Source organism: Phallusia mammillata, chromosome 4 (genome assembly GCF_965637545.1).
Source record: "Phallusia mammillata chromosome 4, kaPhaMamm4.hap1.1, whole genome shotgun sequence".
Classification (NCBI taxonomy): Eukaryota; Metazoa; Chordata; class Ascidiacea; order Phlebobranchia; family Ascidiidae; genus Phallusia; species Phallusia mammillata.
In genome coordinates this window covers 12,839,296-12,859,840 of record NC_137255.1, presented here as the reverse complement: position 1 = coordinate 12,859,840, position 20,545 = coordinate 12,839,296, and the positions used below count along the sequence as shown (strand labels likewise).

The window sequence follows — 20,545 nt, the reverse complement described above, 5'->3', positions numbered from 1 at the left end:
TTGGGTCAGGCAGAACTTTAGTTCCTCATTTTGAAACAAACATTCATTCAGTTGCGTCAGAGCGAGATATTGGATTCGCTTGCGGGGAATCACCTATCTCAAGAGTAAACTCTCGGGTGCTTTGTGGTTTTGTTGTTGTCAAATATTAGCTTGCATAATTAATGCTTGAAAGATGCGAATGTTGTTAAACTTTCTGCATAGACGGAATAAATATCAGTGTATAAAACCTTTTGTTTCTGGGCCGCATTTTGAAATGCGGAAAACTTTTAAACAGGCGTCACTTTTGGGCGTTCTGGCCAAACCCCCGGACTCTGCTCTAACGTCATTAGCTGACAAAGTTTTGGTTTGGCGGCCAGGCTAAAATTCTGTAGACTATGTTTGTTTTAACTAAGGCCTCATTTTTAATGCAAGCAAGCCACTCAGCTAAGATTTCGCATTTAGTGGGTCGCAACTATTTGTTCTCTCAGCCGCCGAGGTCGTGTCGTATCTGTGATATTAGAGCGCTTATAAAATCACTGTACAAAGAACCTCAAACCAAATTACAATCATCATGAATTTTCCATATAATTAATATGTTAATGGTTGGAGAAATTTGGGCGTGAACTTTCAATAACTGCATGTTACATGGTGAGTAGTTTTTTTTTTACAAATAAAGTACAGGATAACTCCTGTGTCAGTATACTTGTAGTACAATATTAGTTTTAACAAGAGCCCATTTAAAAAATATTGCTATAAATTGTCATTAAAGTGTAGAACGCAGTGTTTGGTACCACTATAAGCCACAGTTTAAGACATACAAATCAGTTTTATTCACAACGCATAATAAAAATCAGTATGTGAACAATACTAATACAACTTAGAAAATCTGGGATGCTCCAAGCCTAACGCTGCATGCTCACCTCAATCTTATTGCGTTAAAACAGAAAACAATATAAAATGGGTAAATACAGTTCATGTCTGTAAGAAGATTACTGGCTTTACACGTTTTCATTTCTACTTTCCCAGTTCATCAGCCACAGTCTGAAATGCAATTGCAAATTTTCTTCTCATTTCCTCTGATAGTTGACTTCCCTAAAAAAATACCAACATACCTTATGAGACCATTATAGGGTCCAAACATTAGGTCCACAGTGTCATCAAAATAATTATTTTGAATTTTAAAATTATTTTGACTTAATACTTCACTTAACCAAATAGATAGAGACTATCTCTTGATCAAATCTCATCTTAAACTTGTATCAGTACTTAAGTACAAGTAAACTATATGAGTGATTTGTAACTATAGTGAGTGTTTTTCAAAACTCCAAATTACTTGTTCATGTCATTCAACATTTTTTCATCTGAATCTCATTTCCATGACACAATTTTCCAGCATTAAAAAAAAAAGTACAAAATTTAGAAGCTTTGGTTTTGTTACAAAAGCTTTCAAACGTCAAATATTTAGTCTGCTAGGCTTTCAGTTGAGGAATGATCGTATTTGTGAAAGAACTATTAGTCTTTTCCAATTTTAAACTTGTGATACGTATAATGAAAGGTGGAAAGTGTTGCAACAATTGTAACAGAACAGGGAATGATCCCCAGAATCAATTTACCAGGATTTATATCCTCAATTATGTTGTAGTAGGCAGTTTGCTGAACAGATTATCTTTATCAGAAAACATGTAAAATGGCCTCACAAAATTTACCATAAAATTGACTGGACTTCCTCGATCAGAAAACATATTAAGCTGAATAGAAGCAATGTCATCTTCACTCCGTAGAGATCGAGGTTTATCCAACAAATTTGGCCGTCTAAAATGTGTAAGTTTTATTCCAGTAAATGTAGACAGTTGCCAATGTGCAAAAAAATGTTTTAAAGCAAATGACACACTTAAAGTAAATACCTTCCACCAACTGTTAACATCGGTGTTCCTTCAATCATTTTGAAACTGAAAGGTTTTTTATTGGTGGGTGTTTGGTAAACAGTCTTTTTCCGGGTAGAAACACTAGTTTTTCGGGTCTGGAAAAGTAAATGAAATTGTCACAAAGATCTGCTCCAAAATCTAGTGTTATACAAATATATAGTGGCCTTATTGTCAGTTTAAAGCAACATGTTTTATTCGTCAACATTTTGTCCTGCAAAAACAATCTAATGTATTTTCCACTAGTAATTAACCTTTCTGGGGACTTTTCTGGTGGTTGTAGGTTTCTTTGCAGTTTTATTACCTGTAAAAAATATAATTAGGTAAGCAAATAAAAATAATTATAAGTGTCAATTTATGCAGATACAAGCTCCAAAAGGATAAAACATGTTTTACCTTTCACAGGTTGGGGTGAAATTTTGTCATTTGTTTTCTCATCTTCATTTTTCTATAAAAATGAAAATAAAAGTTTACACAAGCTTCTGGCATATACAACAAAAAACATTTACTCATATAGTAAGGTGACAATAAGTCCTAGATTAAACAAAACATTACAATGAGTAAATTTTATTAATATTTATAAATCGCAAAAGTAAAAGATAAAACAAAGTTTGAGTCTTATTTTAGAAAAAAAAAAACACAAAAATTTTCAAAATCATATTTCAGTGTGATGTTTTGCATTCTACAACAAACATCATTTTGTACAATCTTCATCTGATAGCTTCTGGGTTGCTATAATGTTATTTTAAACAAATTTGCAGACAAGAAATAAGATGAATCTACTCTGATACAGAAGGTTTCTTCTTAATACTGTATCTCCTCTGTATTAAAACAGTTGTTTCTTTATTAGTTTGTTTTCACAAACATGTTGTGAGTGAATCACATCTACTACCTGAAACCTGACTGCAAAGCAATCAACTTGTACCATGTTGTGAAGTGAATGTGTGTGTCATTGTCACTTTGACAATAAAAAAATATTGATGTGATGTTTTAGTAGGAGAGTGAAATTTACCTAGCTTTTAGAGGGTTACCTCTTTTCTGCTTGGGTTTCAATTTAACAACATTTATGTGACATATCTATATGGCCGCAAAGTTGTGCACCCCTGGAATAGCCTCTGCACGTGAATGATGCGTAAACAATAAATGTACACATGGCAAAATGTTTCGCCACCCCAAAATAATATTTCAATTTTTTTTTTTAAAACCCAATTGGGGTCGCGACCCACAGTTTGAGAAGCCCTGATCTACTGCACACCAGGGTTGGGTAACGAGTCCTATTAGTCGAGTCAAGTCATTAGCGGTTCGAGTCAAGGCAAGTCCCAAAAAGTTTTTGCAAGGAAAGGTTTAGATAGTTAATCTATTTGAATGGTTCATCGCGACTTTTTTACCTTAAAACGGACACTACTTCATTACAGTGAACAAATCCCATCAACGTCCATTTCTTGGAGTAGGTTCAACTTTAATGAAACACGTTAATTCACACTCATCAAACAGCGTGGAAAAGAACGTCAATCTGTTCAAAGGAGTTTTTGAAAACCAAAAATTCATATTTTACTGCATGCGCTAGAGCGTTTGTTCAGCAATATAAGCGCTTCAAAGCGAATACTTGGTCTTGACATGTACTGCATTCGATTACATACAACCAAGCAATAAGTGCAACGCCCGATGCCAGCGTAAGAAAGTTTGTGCATGTAGCATCGACTTTGTTTCGTTAAAATTAAGCAGAAATAACTTCGCATCGCACAGTAAATTGCTGCTTTTGTTTGGTTGAAGCCAACTGAACAGGTTATCCATCCTAAGAAATTTCCGTTTTGTTGGTGAAATAACGAGTCCGAGTCAAGTCAAGTCTTTTAAAAAGGTGACTCAAGTTGGACTTAAGCATCCCCATCACTGCTGCACACACACTTTAAAATTTTGTTTCTCAAGCAATTTAACAATTTTTCTGGTTGACCTAATTTATTAATTGTGTTTGGACCACAAAGAAAGAGAAAGCTTTGCTTACCCATTTGAGTAATTGCAGATAATTGCAAGAAAAAGTTTGGCAACAAGTTAAGAATAACCTGAATTATCTAAATCAGGGGTGTCAAACTGAAACAACTTTGAGGGCCAAAAACAAACTTTTAAGTATGTAAGTCTAGGGCCGCACTATCAAAACATTTGTTACAGTGTAACATGACAACAACAAAAATTACACTAGAAGGGTGGCTTAGCACATTTTACTACAGCATATACACTACAACCTATTTGGCAACTGTAATATATTCCCTATTCTTATTATATACTGGGTCCCATATCAGCCAACATTTTTTATAACCTTGATTTGTTTCTGCAGGCAGAAACTCATGGGTCCCCAATACCGCAAAGTTGCAAACAGATAATCACACTGATTGGCAGTGTTCCCTAAACGAATATGTTATGTAAAGTACAAACTGTCCTAATCTCATGCAATTCAGACATTGTTATAAGTTTGTGGGCCTAAATAGCGTGAAACACTGACATTTCAAATGGCATATTATACAAACTGTCAAATCAAAATGTCATTTCACTCAAATATTGTTAAAAAATTCATCCATTTTGGGGGGTTAGTAGGGTAAATATTAGGGCAGCAGGGTGAAACACAATAATCGACAGCTATAAATGCCAAACTACAAACTGTCAGAAATTCATCCAATTCGGACACGGTTAAAAAAATTCACCCATTTTAGGGGGCTAATGGAGTAAATATTGGGGCTACAGGGTGAACACAATAATTAAGATCTACAAATGCCAAATTTAACAAACCATCCAAATTTTATCCAATTCGGACAGGGTTTAAAAAATTCACCCATTTCGGGGGTGTAGTGGGGTAAATATTGGGGCTACAGGGTGAAACACAACAATTGGCGCTCTAAAACGGCACAACGAACACAATGTCCAAATTTCATCCAAATCAGACATTGTTTAAAATTTTACCCCTTTTCGGGGGCTAGTGGGGTAAATATTAGGGCTACAGGGTGAAACACAACAATCGATGCCCTGAAAAAGAACAATGAACAAACTGTCCAAATTTCATCCAAATCTGACAATGTTTAAAATTTTACCCATTTTAGGGGGCTAGTGGGGTAAATATTGGGGCTACAGGGTGAAACACAACAATCGACGCCCTAAAATGGAACAATGAACAAACTGTCCAGATTTCATCCGAATCAGACACTGTTTAAAATTTACCCATTTTAGGGGGCTAGTGGGGTTAATACTGGGGCTATCGAGTCAAACAAAACAAATGGCACATCTACATGACTATATCTTCCATCTGTGAAAATTTCATCCAAATCCATCAAACATTTCAAGGCAAAACGACATGGACAAACTTTGGGAAGAAAAAAAAACAAAAAACAAATCGAGTAAAATCAATGTGTCCCCTTCAGGGAAGGAGACCCATAATAACTAAGAAGTAAAATGTCCATTAATGCCATTAACTACATTAAAAAACAATATTGTAATAAACAACAAACAGATATACAGTGTAGCAGAGTGAAAGAACCAACTGTCCTTTATTGTTTTGTGTGAAAACAATGGCATACAATGACGCCATAATCACAATTGCTGTTGCAAAATTTAATAGCAAATTCTAAACATGGGCTTCTATTGCAATCATCTTAATAAAATGTTGCATATACCACTAATAGAGAATGATTGTATCATTAAACTAGTTGGTCTAACAGAGTATACGCCTGATGAAAACACATAACTTTTAAACGTTACTTCGTGGGCCCCACAAAAACTCTTTGGGGTGCGTGTTTGACACCCCTGGTCTAAATGATCATTTCCAAACTGTCAGGGGTCTGTGATTTACCTGAAGATCCACATTCAAACCACTGTTACCACTCCAAGCTGTTAGGAATAGGGCTTGGATTTCAGGACTGAGTTGAAAAATCCTGGGATTATTACTTTCCAATCCCAGGATTATCTGGGACTAAGATGTTGAAAAACATACTTTTTCATCTAAATCCCAGACTTTTTAGCTTAACAACACGGTCACAGACTGTTTGTTTTGTTAAATATATATAAATTTTCATCAGGTGAAAGAAAATTTGATAAAGCTGTAAATTTAGAAATTTGTTTCGTGTGGGTGTACAAATAAACGGTGAGCAATTTTATGCAATGTTAGTGGATACCAAGGCAACCAGCATCTTTATTTTACTACCTCTTTGGTTTACCATGTCACTTGAAGTTGAGCTGTATGCCACCACAGAGCCGTTGTCGCAAAAATCATTTAGCACAAAACAAATTTTCTTTCCCTTGTAGAATACATGTGGGGAGCATGCATGTTTGATTTAAAACATTAAAACTATGCTCAGGAATGATAGTTTATGCTGGGTTTTCTTCAATTTAACAAAGACACACTTCCATTCTGTGAGGTCCAATAAAAAGTGTAAAATCCAGGGATTATAAGGTCAGGATTTCCTAGGGTAAAGCACACAAAAAATGTCTTTCACAGTAGGACACACAAACAACATTTGTTTACGCTAATTATGAGGGCATTAAGTTTGTAGAGCGCTACAAACTTGATATTATGCCTGGCAGCAATAGCTTATATATGAGGGCATTAGTTCACTCTCCCTTCAAATAGGTTTGTTCCTGGTTTCACATTGCAGCTTTGACATTGTTTCTACATTGTCAAATCTGAAGCGGCATCATAAGCCAGTTAACTAATGTTAGGTGATTGGATTTCAACATGTTGTACTTCACACACAGTTTATATTACAGACTTAAATACACCATGTGTCTTGTCAGGTAAAATGCAACAGTTTAGCTACCTGTTCACTTAATTCGTTCATCTTGTTGAGGTATAGCTCAACATATTCTTTTACGGTCATTCTTCTTATATGTTCAGGAATACTAGTAAGAGTTGTGTGCATTTCCTTCTTTAACTCCCCAATGAGATTCTCTGTTGCTGTTTCATATTGTTTAATCTCTGCATTCACTACAGACAAAAAACTTCAGTTTACTGATATCCAAAAAGCAATACACAGTTCTAAACAGGTTTTGTTGGAAGTAAAGTTTCAGTTAATGATACAACTAATTTGCTCAATTAACCAGATTATGTAGTTTAATCAGTGATAAGTCACACTTGATCTTGAGTATAGAGCAATCAGTCATGTGTTTCAAGAAAGATAAGCAATACACCCACACTGTACAAAAGTGTTTCTTAGGTTTTGTCTTTAACACACTCTTAACACTTTGTTGAATACAAAGTGCTACCCTTTACAGAAAAAAATTAAGGTTCATACACTAAGACCAGGTTAAAAAATTTTGATTTCATACCGGAAATAGTCAATATTGTGAAAACATTGCAAATTATGACCAAATTTCATTTGTCACTGTATTCTGTTCTAAAAATTACACACACACTTGAAGCAACAGCATAGTTTCTTGGCATTTAATATATGTTCTCTTTTTTGTAGTCACAACTGGAGCAAATGTTGAGTTTATTAAACAAGGTACATTATAACGTAAAATTTGTAAAAAAATGAAATATAATGAGCAAATAATTTTAAACAGGGGAAAAAGTTTAGAGTAAGAGAAAAAAAACCTCTCTCTTATCTGCAGAAGTTTTAGCACATTGACAACAACATTGCCATTAAGTTATACATGTAAAAAAGAAAATTTTTATCCATGTACCACACTTCAGAGTACAATTCCTACTGAGGGTTTTTCAACAGTGACAAAGGGCAAATTTAACATGTTTTGAAGGTGATGGAAGATTGGTTAGATATAAGTTAAGGTGCAAAAAATGGGGATAAATTTACATTTCTGACTTGTCAAAAAAACTTGGCGTAAAAATTAGTAATAAAATCTGCAAGGGGTAAAAAAGGTTAAGAACCTATACTTGAGATGTTACCTTGATCAATAAAATCTTCTGCAAATGCCTCACATTTTCGTTCCTTCTCATCCTCACTTGAAACTTGGCTGGATACACGTTTTTTTATTTTGCGTTTTCTTGCCATATTTGTCTGATTTAGAAAACTTCAGTTTATCAACAAGCTAAAACACAATTGTGATGATATTATACATGTTTAAGAACAAAACCTACAAGGGTAATGTTTACATATGTATGTATTTTACTTATCGTTGAACAAAATAGTTGTTAACTTAATCCCTCTTGTTCATTTTTACCTCATTCCCATTTATTTAAAGTGGTTTAATTTAATCCAAGATTTCTTACAAATCGCGGAACGAATCCGGGGGAATAATTTTTAAAGATTTTCTTTTACAAAACCTTATCCCAACCTAACCGTCAGCAATTTAACCCGATATTCAGCGATTTTCACGACGCCCCGCCATCTCCCGCTCATCCCGCCCGTCCCGCAATATTCAGCGTTTTAGTGTCACCCGTGTTATCTACTGCTTTGCGCTCCACAACGTTAAACCTTGCACAGATATTTCTGCCTTGGTAATTGTTTTAGTGTAATTGTGTCGCTATCTCGCCAAACGAAATAAACTTAACTCAACTCCAGGTCCAGCTCCAATCTTCATCCATATCTGAGTATTAAGTAATTGAATGAAAGAAAGTTTTTGTCTTTCCCGCGCAATTGAAAAAATCCCCGATTATGGGACAGCAATAAAATAAGGTCGCGATCGACTGGAAGATTACGAACAGGTCACAATTTTAAACTTTTGGCATTGGTGGGCAGCAGGGCTTAAATCTGTTTATGTCTAGTGAGTATTATCCGAAGATATGTGTGGTTTGTCTGTAGCAAAAAAATTGCCAAAAGACTATTCGTTGTGAAATTTCGATGCGCTTGGCTGATTTTTGTTGATTTTTGCGAAATTGTGAGTTGATGTTGATGAGTTGTCAGTTGTAAGGCTGCCAGTGCCACCTGCCGCTCTAGATAGTTTTGGTTAAGCCTGGATGTAAAATTTGGGATCAGGTTAGGGATAGATTACTGTTTCAGGTAATTATGTACACATGGCCATAGGCGCCGAGTGGGCGGTGGCGGGGTGGCGCCGCCACCTTGGGATTGTCAAGCACGATGGCGGCCACCGTGGATATTTTGATTTGTCTGTAGCGGTATAATGCGAAACATCGTAAAATCTGAGGAAATTTATCAATAATTTTGCTTTTACACAAGCATGCTGACATAAAAACAACAAAACGTGTCGAAACTGCAACCTGTTTTGGTCAGTGCTTTGTTTATGACGTCAAACACACAATTGTTGGCAGTGAATGTATGGCCATTATATTGTACTGTAATAAAAGGTTATTTAGGTGATACAAGAGCAACAACTTGACGAAACATTTTCTGAGCGTTGCTAAACCAATCAAAACGTTAAAGCAAAGTGTTTCAAATGAACATTAGTATAATTTTTTTTAAGACTTTGACGAACGTTGCATTCTTTAAAAAAAAATTTCTGCTTTGAGTTGGAGCTCGTGTGGTTGCATGCTTTAGTTACGTCACAAAAAGTGGCGTCATAATTTACGTCCGCCACCTTGCATTTTTGTAAAACTCGGCGCCTATGCACATGGCATAAAATATACCGTATTCAGTAGATTTGCGTAAACGATAAAAAATCTCCGTACAGCCATGCAACTATAAACCATTTTGTCCGCTTAAAAAACATAAAAACGGCTTGAAAACAACACCAGATGGGCAAACAATGCAGACATCGCTATTGTCGCTTGTTTTGACATTTGCTTCGACTATCTCAACTTCCCTTCTTAGAGCATTATCGTTTTTCAGTCATCACCGTTTTGAGAAAATGTTGTAATTTTGCGTGGTTCACCCTTATATCGCATGATGCACCTTTATATCGCTTGTTGCACCTTTATGCCGCTTGGTGCACCTTTATTTTGGCCGGTGCAACTTTATATCGCTCGGTGCAACTTTGTTTTGCTTGGTGCACCTGTATAATGCTACACGCACCTTTACCTAGCGATATAAAGGTACGCTAAGTGGCATAGAGGTGCACCAAGCGATATAAGGGTGAACCAAGTGATATAAATGTGCACCAACCGATATAAACGTTCACCAAGTGATAAGAGGTTGAACCAAGCGATACAAATGTGTACCAAGCAATATAAATGTGATCCAAGCGATATAAAGGTGCACCAAGTGTTATAAAGGTCCGCCAAGCTGTGTTAATAATGCACCAAGTGATCCTGTATATCAGTGGTTCTCAAACTTTTTTGACCGCGACCCAAATCAGAGTTTTATGAACATCTCACGACCCAAGCCTCAAACATAAAAAATGTATTAACGAGATGTATACAAAATGTACTCAAAAAGAGCAGCAGACGATCAGCGTCAGTGTAATGTTTTATTTTTGAAAAACAGAAATATTAATTTCGCCTATTTGGGCATCGTCAGTTTCCGTCTTATTCAAAATTTTTTTTCAAAAATAAAACATTACACTGACGCTGATCGTCTGCTGCTCTTTTTGAGTACATTTTGTATATATCTGATAAGTGTAGACAGATCCGTCGGTCACTGCCCTGTCACACAGGCTGATTCTTGTAGTCTACTATGACATTACACTTATATATATTAACGAGATGGACTGCAATTTCGAGGCCACGTCGCCGCGTAGGAGTCTGCCCATATCAAAATGTCTCAAGGCTTAACGAGGTCGATTCGTTCGACCACACTACATAACACAACACACCTTGTGGCTTTGCAGCACCATGAATATTGATAGAAGTAAATACCAAATCAAAAAAAGTTTCCTTGTACCAATACCTACTCATCCACGCTAACTGTTATGTCTCCACGTTCAGTTTTGCCAGATTAACTTGTCCTCTTATTTCCCGTGCTACGACATTACAATCGTCATGTGCGTAACAGTCAAGTTGGTGGTAATGATTGGTTCATTTTACTGTACAACGAGGTCGAGTGAGGTGACTTTACTACTAGATTAAGTAAATCGTTTGTGTTTACTTAATGCAGTAATAGAAGAAGAAAGACGCTTCTTCAACATATAATATAAAATAAGGCAGTTTATATTAAAAGCCTTCATTTGTGTTATTGTTTGACTTATATTAAAATGGATTACTTTATGGTTAGATATATTTTGGGAGGTTTTATTTTTCAATCTTGAAGATTCTAGATGTTTTTTTGAGGTTTAACTAGATTATTTCATTCAAACAAGTGGCAGCCCTGGTCAGTTGTGCTTGTCACAGCCATTTGGTCAAAACGGTTTGGTAGTTGGAACCCTGGCTTACAACAAGTTATTTGCTTGCCAAGTAAAAAAGTTCATTTTATGGCAGTGGGAGTAAGTACCCTGGAAAAAACTCAGTTTTATTTTATCAACACTTAAAACTCATGGTATTATTATAGCATATTGAGTGGTTTAACAAATTCTTTTTGGTTGTTCTGTATCAGCGTTTCTCAGCCTTTTTACTCTTGTGTACCTTAGGGAAAAACAATGTATATTATATGTTTCTCAATCTCATGTATGAGCAATTAGTTGTATTATAGACATGACTAAAAATAAACCCAATTTAAGCATTGTGTGAATACAGTTGTCTTGGTTTGTAACACGTGATAGAATAATAAAGCCTTGCTCAATGCTCGTCACAGGGGACTCTTGCACAGTTTTTTGTAATATATGTGACCTTTTGTGGATTTTATGGTTACAGAGAACCCTGGTTGAGAATTCGGTTTTATTTGATTTAACTATGTGAGCAGAAACATGTTTATCTTCTGGATGTAAACCACTTACAGGTCTCTGTTTGAAAATCAAAATGACTGGATCCTCCAAAGTTTCATGGACGAGAAAACCAACATTTTTAGAAAGAGTTGGAAAAAGTCTAGCTGGAACAGTTTTGGGCATAGCGATGTTTTGTATTTCCTTTATAGTTCTGTATTACAATGAGGTGACTAGTATACCCGAAAAACATTCATGTTTTGCTGGATGCTCATTTTCCATTACCAATTATATATATACTGTTTTTATTATGTGTTGCTATATTTCACTCTAAGGTAGTAGATAACAATATAGCTACCTTGACTCATGTTTCCCTTCATGATAAAATACTCCCTTTTTGGAACTGTTTTAACAGATGTAATAAAACAGGACATCAAACATCTTTTAATTCATTATGGGTCCCCTTCCCCTCCTGAAGGGGACACATATTGATTTTACTCAATGTTTTTTTTTTCTTCTCCCCAAAGTTTGTCCGACTCGTTTTTCCAATAAATGTTTGATGGATTTGGCTGAAATTTACGCAGATGGTAGATATAGTTATGTAGATGTGCATCCCACTTTGTTTTTGTTGATAACCCCAGTATTTACCCCGCTAGCCCCCTAAAATGGGTATTTTTCTTCCCAAAGTTTGTCCGATTCGTTTTTCTATCAAATGTTTGATGGATGTGGCTGAAACTTATACAGATGGTAGATAAAGTTATGTAGATGTGCATCCCACTTTGTTTGTCCAAATAACCCAACTATTTACCCCTAAAATGGGTGAGTTTGTAAACAGTGTCAGAATTGGCTGAAATTTGGATAGCTTGTAGAGTATGCCATTTATAGTTGTCGATTGTTGTGTTCAACCCTGTAGCCCTATTTACCCCACAAGCCCCCAAAGTGTAAAACGTATTTGTATGTTACTGGACACCACAAATGAAAGATTTATGTTACTCAATAGTGTTACAAGGGAAGCAGTTGTATGTTACTCGTTTGTGACTTTGTGGATTGCTTGGTGAACATTTTTGTGCCATGGCAGTTAGGGTGTTTTTGCCCTATGACGTCAGAAACAGTAACGGTTGTTGCTCAAAACACCTCTAGTGGTCGACATTTTAAACATTGGCGGATTTGGCTGAAATTTTGCAGTACTATTGATTGAGTCATTGAGGTTTCCTATTTTTTTAGTTTGTGTGTCGGACCCCATTAGTTACCCTACTAGCCCCCTAAAATGGGTCAGTTTTTTAAACAGTGTCGGGATTGGATAAAATTTGGGTAGTATGTGGACTATGCTATTTGTAGGTTTCAATTGATGTGTTTTACCTTGTAGCCCCAACATTTACTCAAATACTCCCTAAAATAAATGAACTTTTAAAAAACGTCCTAATTATATGAAATTTTGCAAAGTTTATTAAACATACTAAGTCCTCAAATGTTATGTTTTGCCCTGTAGTACCACAACTTAACCAACTAATTCCTAAAATAGGTGACCCTTTTCACAATGTTCGAATTGAATGAAAACCGGACAGCTTGTAGAATTTGCTATTCATTTTTTGTTTTACTCCATTATGCCATTACTTACTCCTTCGTTTCTTTGAAAAGGAACGTTAAATAGGACATACTTCAAACAATATCTGGGGTGAATCTAAATTTATATAGTTTGTTCTCTACATAGTATTAGTATTTAAGCCCAGTGCCGATCACTGTGTTTTACCTTACAGCACTAAACGTTCACATGGTTATCTCTTGAAATGCATTATCTACAACTTTGCATGTGTGGGGGACCCATGAGTTTCTGCTTGCAGAAACAACTAAGGTTATAAAAGACAGTAGATGGTATGGGACCCAATATAAAATAAGCATAGGAAATATATCATTGTTTTGAAACAGGTTATAGTGTATATGCAAGGGCAATATGTGCTAAGCCACCCTTCTAGTTCGTTTTTAGTTTTAGATAGGAATTGTATCCAACAACAATAAACATGATAATAATGTTTGTACAGGGATCATCAGTTGAAGAAAGTGAAATGTTAAATGAAGCAAGAAGATTGGTTGTAAACTTAGATTCCTCAAGTACATCACAATACAATGACCACTTGGTCTTTCACAGTGGCTTCCTGGAAACAGACAAGGTTTGATAACAAAAGGTGTCCATTTAGAAGTTTAAAAGTTTTTTTATTGTTTTTTTTTCATGGCAGAGAATAGCAGACAATGTTTATCCAGTTTCATTTGGTTGTGTAAAGTTAAAGCGAATTGTGGAAATGTATCAATGGGTTGAACATACAGATGTAAAAGAAGTTGATGAAATTCGTCATGAAACAACATATTATTATGAAACTGAATGGTCATCATCACTTATTACAAGCCAATCGTTTGCAGAAGAACTTGGACACAAAAATCCAAGGTATATATATAGGACAAAAGTTATGTACCACCATTTTTGTCCTTGAGGTATGTAACTAGCACTTATGCTGAAAAGTGGTTGAGGTAAATACTTTCGCACTTCATGAACGGTATTTCATAAAGAATGGGATATGATTTATGTATTACCATTTTTATATCTCTGTGCAATAAAACCCTAATCACTTTCAATTAAAGTGTGATGTGACATTACTGTAAGCAATTTTTGTTGTTCTTTTTCTGTGGATAATGGAGGGAACATAATGTTTTCGGTCCTAATTTTTTCCTATTTAAACTTCTTGGAAGATATCTGTTTCACACATGAACAATTTGAAGTTTGGTTACATTATATATCCAATGAATACATAGCAAATGGAGTATGTGGTTGATCATTGTATAAGATGTAGTATGTATAAATTGCAAATATATATGTAGGAAAGCTGCCTTTTATTGTTTGTGTACTTTACCCCAAGACTTGCAATGTAATGTTTCTTATGTTGGAATTTAAATATTTTTTTCTTGGTAGGGTATTTCCATTGACAAACTTTGAATACACTGCACACCTTGTATCAATTGATGGTTTGCAAGTGTCACAGCCATTTATTAATCAAATCGTGTGGTTTGAAACAATCGAAAATCTTCCATCAAATCAAAAAACTTATGGGCACTACTATTACAATGGTGATGATTCAACCAATCCAAAAGTCGGTGATTATAGAGTGTCCTTTCAGTGCGCTGGAAAATCCCATTTGTCAGAACATGGTCTTGCAGATAGGGTAGGTAATGCCAGTAGAAAATAATTGAATCATAAGAAATCTGTTATATATACTGTATATGTTTATCAATTGCAAACACCAAAATTTAGGAAAACCATATTGTTTATTTTACATGTTTATTTATTATTTTTTTAAATAATGATTAGATCAGTGCTCTTTAAACTTTTTTTTTGGCACGGAACTCTCAAGGTGTTTTGTCAAACTTTGCGGAACCCCAATAAAATAGTTTCAATGAATATAATAGAAGTAGGCTACATCAAAGAAAAAACATGAATTTTTACCTAACACACTCCAAGCACACAATATAAGTTGACTCTAATTAAACGATTCACTGAAACGCATTGACATGTTACTTATAACGATCGTTTCTAGATTTATTTCGCATTTTTTGAGTGTATCAAGGTTGTGTTTATTATGTCACAATTGATCAATGGTGCAACCAAAGTTAACTAGATTGTACAGGCAAATCGTTGCTGTTTGCAACAATGATATTGTTATGATACATTTGAATTTGTACACCGAACCGCTGAGAACCCCTGTGCAACACTTAAAGATCATGGAACCCCTGTAAGGGTAGTACGGAACCCTAGGGTTCCGTGGAACCCCGGTTGAAGAGCCCTGGATTAGATCCAGTAAAATTTTTACTGCTAAGTTACTTGGGTTTATTTTGCAATGATTACTGATCCTTGTTTGACACGCATTTCTTCCAACAAGACACATTGCTCCTAATTTATTAGAACCTGAAGAAACAAAACTAAAGTCACCAGCAATAAAATGTTTTGTTCATCAACAAGAAAATTTCAAAAAGAAACATTTTTTTCTAGATTTTGTGACCTCTTATTTTAGGTGAGCATTCTTGGATTGTTGCACAATGGCCAATTTGTTCCATACACCACAAAAAACAAACGAACAGTTGCACTCCTATATCATGGTTTAAAGACTTCTGATGAAGTACTTGATCTACAACATTCCTACAATAATGCAACAACATGGCTAATCCGTTGTCTTGGATTTGCTTTGATGTTTGTTGGTCTCAACATCATGTCAAGAATTGTTGTTACTATTGGTAGGAAAATATAGTTGTGGTCTGTAGATAGTGATAAGCGTTTGTAGGAATGGGCCAAAACTGCAAATGTTCTGTTTGTTAATGCTGGGTGCTCGACCGAACACGCTCGGTGCATTGTGACGTCATAAACAGTTCCAATTCCACGCTAGTTTTGTTCTAAGGTATCTTAAGTCACCAGCGGTGCTATGCTGTACAGGTCCAAGAAGTACGCGTTTTCAACCATCCAACGCTTTTTTAAAAAGTCATTTTTGTTCTAAAATGCCCTTTCGATATGCAAATTTAAAGCTCGGATCGGTTTGTGCAACTGCTCGGCCGAGCACCGAGTATCAAAAACAGCGATGCTCGTACTCGATTCTGACTCGGCTCGGCCCATCCCTAATCGTTTGTGAAATTGCCTAATTATGAAAAAACTTTCTTTCCAAATGGCACTAAACTGTGTTGCTTAATTTTAGATGTACTTTAATCTGAAACTATTGATCTCCTAAACAGAAGTCTTACATTTAACCTGATTTTAATTTTATATAACTGCTACATATTAAGTGCTAAAAGTGTAAGCATACCTCAGAAGTTAAAATGAAAAAAAAAACTTTTTTTACAGTTGATTGGGTTCCTATTGTGCGTGGAATAGTGGCTTTGAGTGTCATGATGTTCAACCTCTCTTTGGCTCTGTTTTTATCCATGGTAACCATTGCTCTATGCTGGTTACGATTCCATCCATGGTTTGCCTCAGCGCTTATGGGCACTTCCTTGCTTCCCTGGTTTATATCCCTGCAGCGTATGTCTACTGTGTAACACTCTTTGCTGGACATATTTCATCACGACTTTTCTTCTAGGGGCTAAATGCAATACGCAATACTTAAACTTTATTTTTTTGCATTTTTGTAAGCAGCAATGCTTGTGTTTCAAGTGTGATTGTTTTGGGACGTTTTTAATTTGCTTTTCCCTTTTTTACGATTTCTACCTGGTTATGACAAACAAAGATCGGAAGTGGTGCAACATCTTACAAACCCCTTTTTGTCTTAAGTGGTCGCAAAGGTGTGTTGTCACGCTTGTTGATTTGATGTAATACTAAGCCACGCGACAATAGGTGTTACGATCGGCAGGGTAATTAGTAGGGTTGGACATTTGACCGGTCAAATAAAATCCGGTCAAATACTTGTGAAATTGGTCAAATATCGGTCAAATACTATACACACCATTAAATTGCATTTTTAGTTAAAACTTAAACTAAGTTAAATTAGAAAACTAAGTTAAATCTTCTTATAAACCACAAGTAATGGAAATGAAGGTTTTAACTCAAGTAAATTTGTTTTTAAAATCGGAAATGTTAATTCAGTTTGTATTATATCATAGACTTTTCCGACTGCATTGAAGGCTACATCAATGGCCCCACCTATGTATCTGTATTTTTCATTCAGTAATTACATTTGTAAACTGGATTCTCATAATATTCTATGTATACATCAGATTGAAGTCTTATTTTGAGTGTTTTGATCAATTATAGAAAAAAGTACTGTAGAACTACACGTTTACACAGCTGATTTTTTTTATCTGTCAGTCAAAACGTGCAACATTTGCAAAAATGCCCAAGTAAATACTATAATGCACTAACTTCCCCCCATGGACAGATCACACTCTATTTTTATAAAGATAAAACTGTGCTAGAAGTGATCTATGTTTTTTAATGTAAACCTTGCAAAGCTTGCTTTAATGCAAATCAGATCTTAATTTAAGATTTAAAAAATATCCCCTAATTGTTTAAGGCATTTATTTCTAATGCACTAAACAAATATATATTGGCTTATAAAGCACTTATTAATACAAAAATGTGCCCTCAACTTTTCTACCTAAGGACTATTAGAAATAATTTTTGAATTTTAAAATTGAAAATAGTATTTGACCGATTAAATAACAGTGCTGTCAATTGACCATATTTGACCGGCTTGCCATCCCTACTAATTAGTTTGCGTTTTGCATAAAACTAGTAAATCTGTTTTATAATCTTACTTTATTTCTTTTCGCGAGACTCATGTAAGAAAATTGGGAACATGAAGGATGTAACTTTGATTACCAATACCACTCACAGACTTCCGCTGTTTAATTTAAAACCGGCACGGCGTTTTGACTGCTTGTCAACAACATTACTGCTGCATGTAAGTTTCGCAGCCCCAAAAATTCAGTTTTGAGTTTTCCACAGTATTCCGTAATCATGTCAAATATATTTTCCAGCAGCAAATAAGGAATAATGTGATGCGACAACGCGGCTAATTAACAGACCGAGGTGGGTTGCAAGTAGCCTACTAGGTAGTTTTAATTTTAGCAAATTGTATGACGGAAACAAATATTTAGCGACTCGTAGCGCATTTAATGGCAATGTAGAGGAAACTGAACCAATATTTTTTCACTATGTAATTAGTGGACTTCAACAAAAAATCCTGGCTTACTGCACTGTCAACTCATATTAAGTACACGCACTTCAGACCGCACGAATATTGCAAATCATTTCGACTAAGCACATCGCAAAATATTCCCCAAGGAACTCACGTCATACCTAAAGGCCATCATCTGTTAGCTGTCGTCGTTCAGAGATGATACTGGTACTTCGCGTTAGACTTTTATTGTACAGGCATCATAAGACTGTCGATTGTATAAACGTTTGAAAATTTATTCAACAATGATTCGATCGCAAGCATACAAAGGGGCGACATTCATTGTGACGCGAATGGCTCAGTGGGGTTGAGATGCAAGGAAAAAAGTTACTGCACGTACTTCATCATATTCAACCATTCTGAGAAAAAAATATATGTATCAAATTGATTTCATCGGTTGATGTAAGATTATTTTCTGCTAACCTTCATAGTCTAACATTCCGTCTTGGTTTTTGTCACCGTCGTTCATCATTTCATCTACTTCCCACTTCTCGATGCATTCACCAGTTCCCTCCATTGCCTCCTGGTGATTCAAATTGATATGCGTAACACAGCACCACAAAAATAATTTCCGCGTTCAAATAATTTAACTTCACATAAAATGTTATGTTTTCACCTTCAGTTCATCCCACTCGATAAATCCATCGCCGTTGAGATCGAAAAGACGGAAAGCCTCTGACAATTCTTTTTCGTCTCGCTCTGGGATTTTCGCCTCCTGATCAGCTTGCATTTGTCTGTACATCATCAGGCAGAACTCTTCGAAGTCGATAGTTCCACTTCCTTTGTGACAGGAAATAGACCATATTTTATTTTTGTGGTTTTGGAAAACTATATTGTTGTTATTGCAAAACATAAAAGCAATAATTAGGCAAAACTTGAGACCACAAGCAAAACAACACGTGTATGCTGCATGCAAACTCTGCGTTCAAAACAAATGAGGTGACAAAGCAAGACACAATGTTGGTGTACTAAGCAGAAATTGTTAAACTGATTTCATTGAAAATTGGCTTCTCCACGTTGATAATGTGGTATTTAGGAAAATGCAGTGATTTTAAGTTGGTGTCCATTTTATTTGCGATGAAGAGCAAGAAAAATATAATTAGCAAACCTTGATTCAAGCATGTGGTTGTGTTCGTGAAATTGATGAAGGCTTCTGCTTATGTTGTATGATTTACTGACCGTCAATATCGACTTCTTCGATCATTTCACGAAGGTCATTATCAGTGGGAGTTTGGCCCAACATTCTCATAACTTTACCAAGCTCTTTGGTGGTAATTGTACCATCTTCCGAATCGGTGACGAAAATATCAAAAGCGGCCTTAAATTCTGCACAGCAAAAGCATGCAAACTGTAAAAAGTTTAAAACACAAGAGCAGGGTCATGACGATCAATCAGGTTTCCGTTCACGCCTCACAAATCATACAAGGACGTGCGATCAGTTTTGTCGTGAACGAGTTTTCCGGGACCAAACTCACCATCCATGTCAACCTCATCGACCATTTCCTTTAGCTCCTGGTCGGTTGGGGTTTGACCGAGAATTCGCATTACTGTACCTAACTCCTTAATGGTGATCGTACCATCATCTGAATCGGCTGTGAATACCTCGAACGCCGCCTTAAATTCTGTTTGTCGGGGTAAGCATATATATGCGTTCATGGAGTGCATTAAATTATGCAAATAAATTTACGACTCATTTGCTTTATGTTTGTGGAACAATCGTACAGTTTAAACAATTAAAATTTGGCGTTTTTTCAATTATGATCTCATTGTCTTTACAGTCAGATCAAAGTATTTTAAACTTTTTAACTTACCGCATTTCTGCTCATCGGATAATTGAACTTCCTACGAAAACAAAATCTTTAAACAACACAAAACTAATTGTAACAACTTCTTCTACACAAAAACTAATTGTAAACTTACCATCGACATGTTTCGACCTTGACTTTACACAACTTGCGAGAACAGAGTTACTGAACGTTGTAGGCGTCGTTGTGGAAGAACGAGACGTACAGAGCAGGAGAATGTCAGCGACAACTGGTGCTGATTACGAAGAACGCAAATGTGTCGATGACGTAAGCGATAAGGATAGTTGCAGAACATCAGCCAGAGTTGGGCATTGTCGCTCCCTTAACGATTTGTTTGTCACCCCTTCTGTAACACTGCGTACGCGTAGCACTATTTAAATTGAAATCTTTGTTCATATGGTTGCTTGGATTTTAAACGTGCTATCGGTAGATTGTACAATGATTAAAGTTGAATCACTTCTTTTAGTTTTGTAGTGAAGACCTCTGAAGTTTAAGTCTTTCATGT

At 35.7% G+C, this 20,545-nt stretch overlaps 3 protein-coding genes across 6 annotated transcripts; 1 reads left to right on the top strand and 2 right to left on the bottom strand.

The window, feature by feature from the left end:
* Nucleotides 1–785: 785 nt before the first annotated feature.
* LOC145222268 (uncharacterized) lies at nucleotides 786–8,493 on the bottom strand. Its single transcript, XM_080088357.1, has 8 exons — nucleotides 8,392–8,493; nucleotides 7,786–7,928; nucleotides 6,701–6,867; nucleotides 2,298–2,349; nucleotides 2,156–2,205; nucleotides 1,884–1,999; nucleotides 1,686–1,791; nucleotides 786–1,071 (listed from the first exon to the last, which is right to left on the bottom strand). The coding sequence occupies exons 2-8, from the start codon at nucleotides 7,889–7,891 to the stop codon at nucleotides 994–996; spliced, it is 675 nt and encodes a 224-aa protein (XP_079944483.1). The 5' UTR covers nucleotides 7,892–7,928; nucleotides 8,392–8,493; the 3' UTR covers nucleotides 786–993.
* Nucleotides 8,494–8,759: 266 nt separating this feature from the next.
* On the top strand, nucleotides 8,760–16,804 carry LOC145222266 (transmembrane protein 43-like). Of its 3 annotated transcripts, none has more exons than XM_080088355.1 (7): nucleotides 8,760–8,839; nucleotides 11,606–11,757; nucleotides 13,568–13,696; nucleotides 13,763–13,968; nucleotides 14,491–14,740; nucleotides 15,587–15,806; nucleotides 16,405–16,804. In XM_080088355.1, the coding sequence occupies exons 2-7, from the start codon at nucleotides 11,626–11,628 to the stop codon at nucleotides 16,596–16,598; spliced, it is 1,131 nt and encodes a 376-aa protein (XP_079944481.1). In that variant the 5' UTR covers nucleotides 8,760–8,839; nucleotides 11,606–11,625; the 3' UTR covers nucleotides 16,599–16,804. The 3 variants fall into 3 exon arrangements, with proteins under 3 accessions (XP_079944481.1, XP_079944480.1, XP_079944479.1); XM_080088354.1 differs by lacking the exon at nucleotides 8,760–8,839 and adding an exon at nucleotides 10,983–11,153; XM_080088353.1 differs by lacking the exon at nucleotides 8,760–8,839 and having other exon boundaries at nucleotides 11,187–11,757.
* A 1,603-nt stretch (nucleotides 16,805–18,407) lies between these two features.
* Nucleotides 18,408–20,279, bottom strand: LOC145222269 (troponin C, body wall muscle-like). Of its 2 annotated transcripts, XM_080088360.1 has the most exons (6): nucleotides 20,156–20,279; nucleotides 20,047–20,077; nucleotides 19,711–19,857; nucleotides 18,852–19,015; nucleotides 18,659–18,758; nucleotides 18,408–18,594 (listed from the first exon to the last, which is right to left on the bottom strand). In XM_080088360.1, the coding sequence occupies exons 1-6, from the start codon at nucleotides 20,162–20,164 to the stop codon at nucleotides 18,563–18,565; spliced, it is 483 nt and encodes a 160-aa protein (XP_079944486.1). In that variant the 5' UTR covers nucleotides 20,165–20,279; the 3' UTR covers nucleotides 18,408–18,562. The 2 variants fall into 2 exon arrangements, with proteins under 2 accessions (XP_079944486.1, XP_079944485.1); XM_080088359.1 differs by lacking the exons at nucleotides 20,047–20,077; nucleotides 20,156–20,279 and having other exon boundaries at nucleotides 19,711–20,034.
* Between the last annotated feature and the right edge of the window lie 266 nt (nucleotides 20,280–20,545).

Coding starts and splice junctions, on each gene's coding strand:
- LOC145222266 (XM_080088355.1), top strand. CDS start 11,626: ATGACTGGATCCTCCAAAGTTTCATGGACGAGAAAACCAACATTTTTA. Junction 13,697..13,762: donor GCTTCCTGGAAACAGACAAG/GTTTGATAACAA, acceptor TTTTCATGGCAG/AGAATAGCAGACAATGTTTA. Junction 14,741..15,586: donor AACATGGTCTTGCAGATAGG/GTAGGTAATGCC, acceptor CTCTTATTTTAG/GTGAGCATTCTTGGATTGTT.
- LOC145222269 (XM_080088359.1), bottom strand. CDS start 19,900: ATGCACTCCATGAACGCATATATATGCTTACCCCGACAAACAGAATTT. Junction 18,759..18,851: donor TCGAGTGGGATGAACTGAAG/GTGAAAACATAA, acceptor TTGAATCACCAG/GAGGCAATGGAGGGAACTGG. Junction 18,595..18,658: donor CGGAATGTTAGACTATGAAG/GTTAGCAGAAAA, acceptor TTTTTTTCTCAG/AATGGTTGAATATGATGAAG.
- LOC145222268 (XM_080088357.1), bottom strand. CDS start 7,891: ATGGCAAGAAAACGCAAAATAAAAAAACGTGTATCCAGCCAAGTTTCA. Junction 6,868..7,785: donor AGAAGATTTTATTGATCAAG/GTAACATCTCAA, acceptor TTTTGTCTGTAG/TGAATGCAGAGATTAAACAA. Junction 2,206..2,297: donor TTCACCCCAACCTGTGAAAG/GTAAAACATGTT, acceptor TATTTTTTACAG/GTAATAAAACTGCAAAGAAA.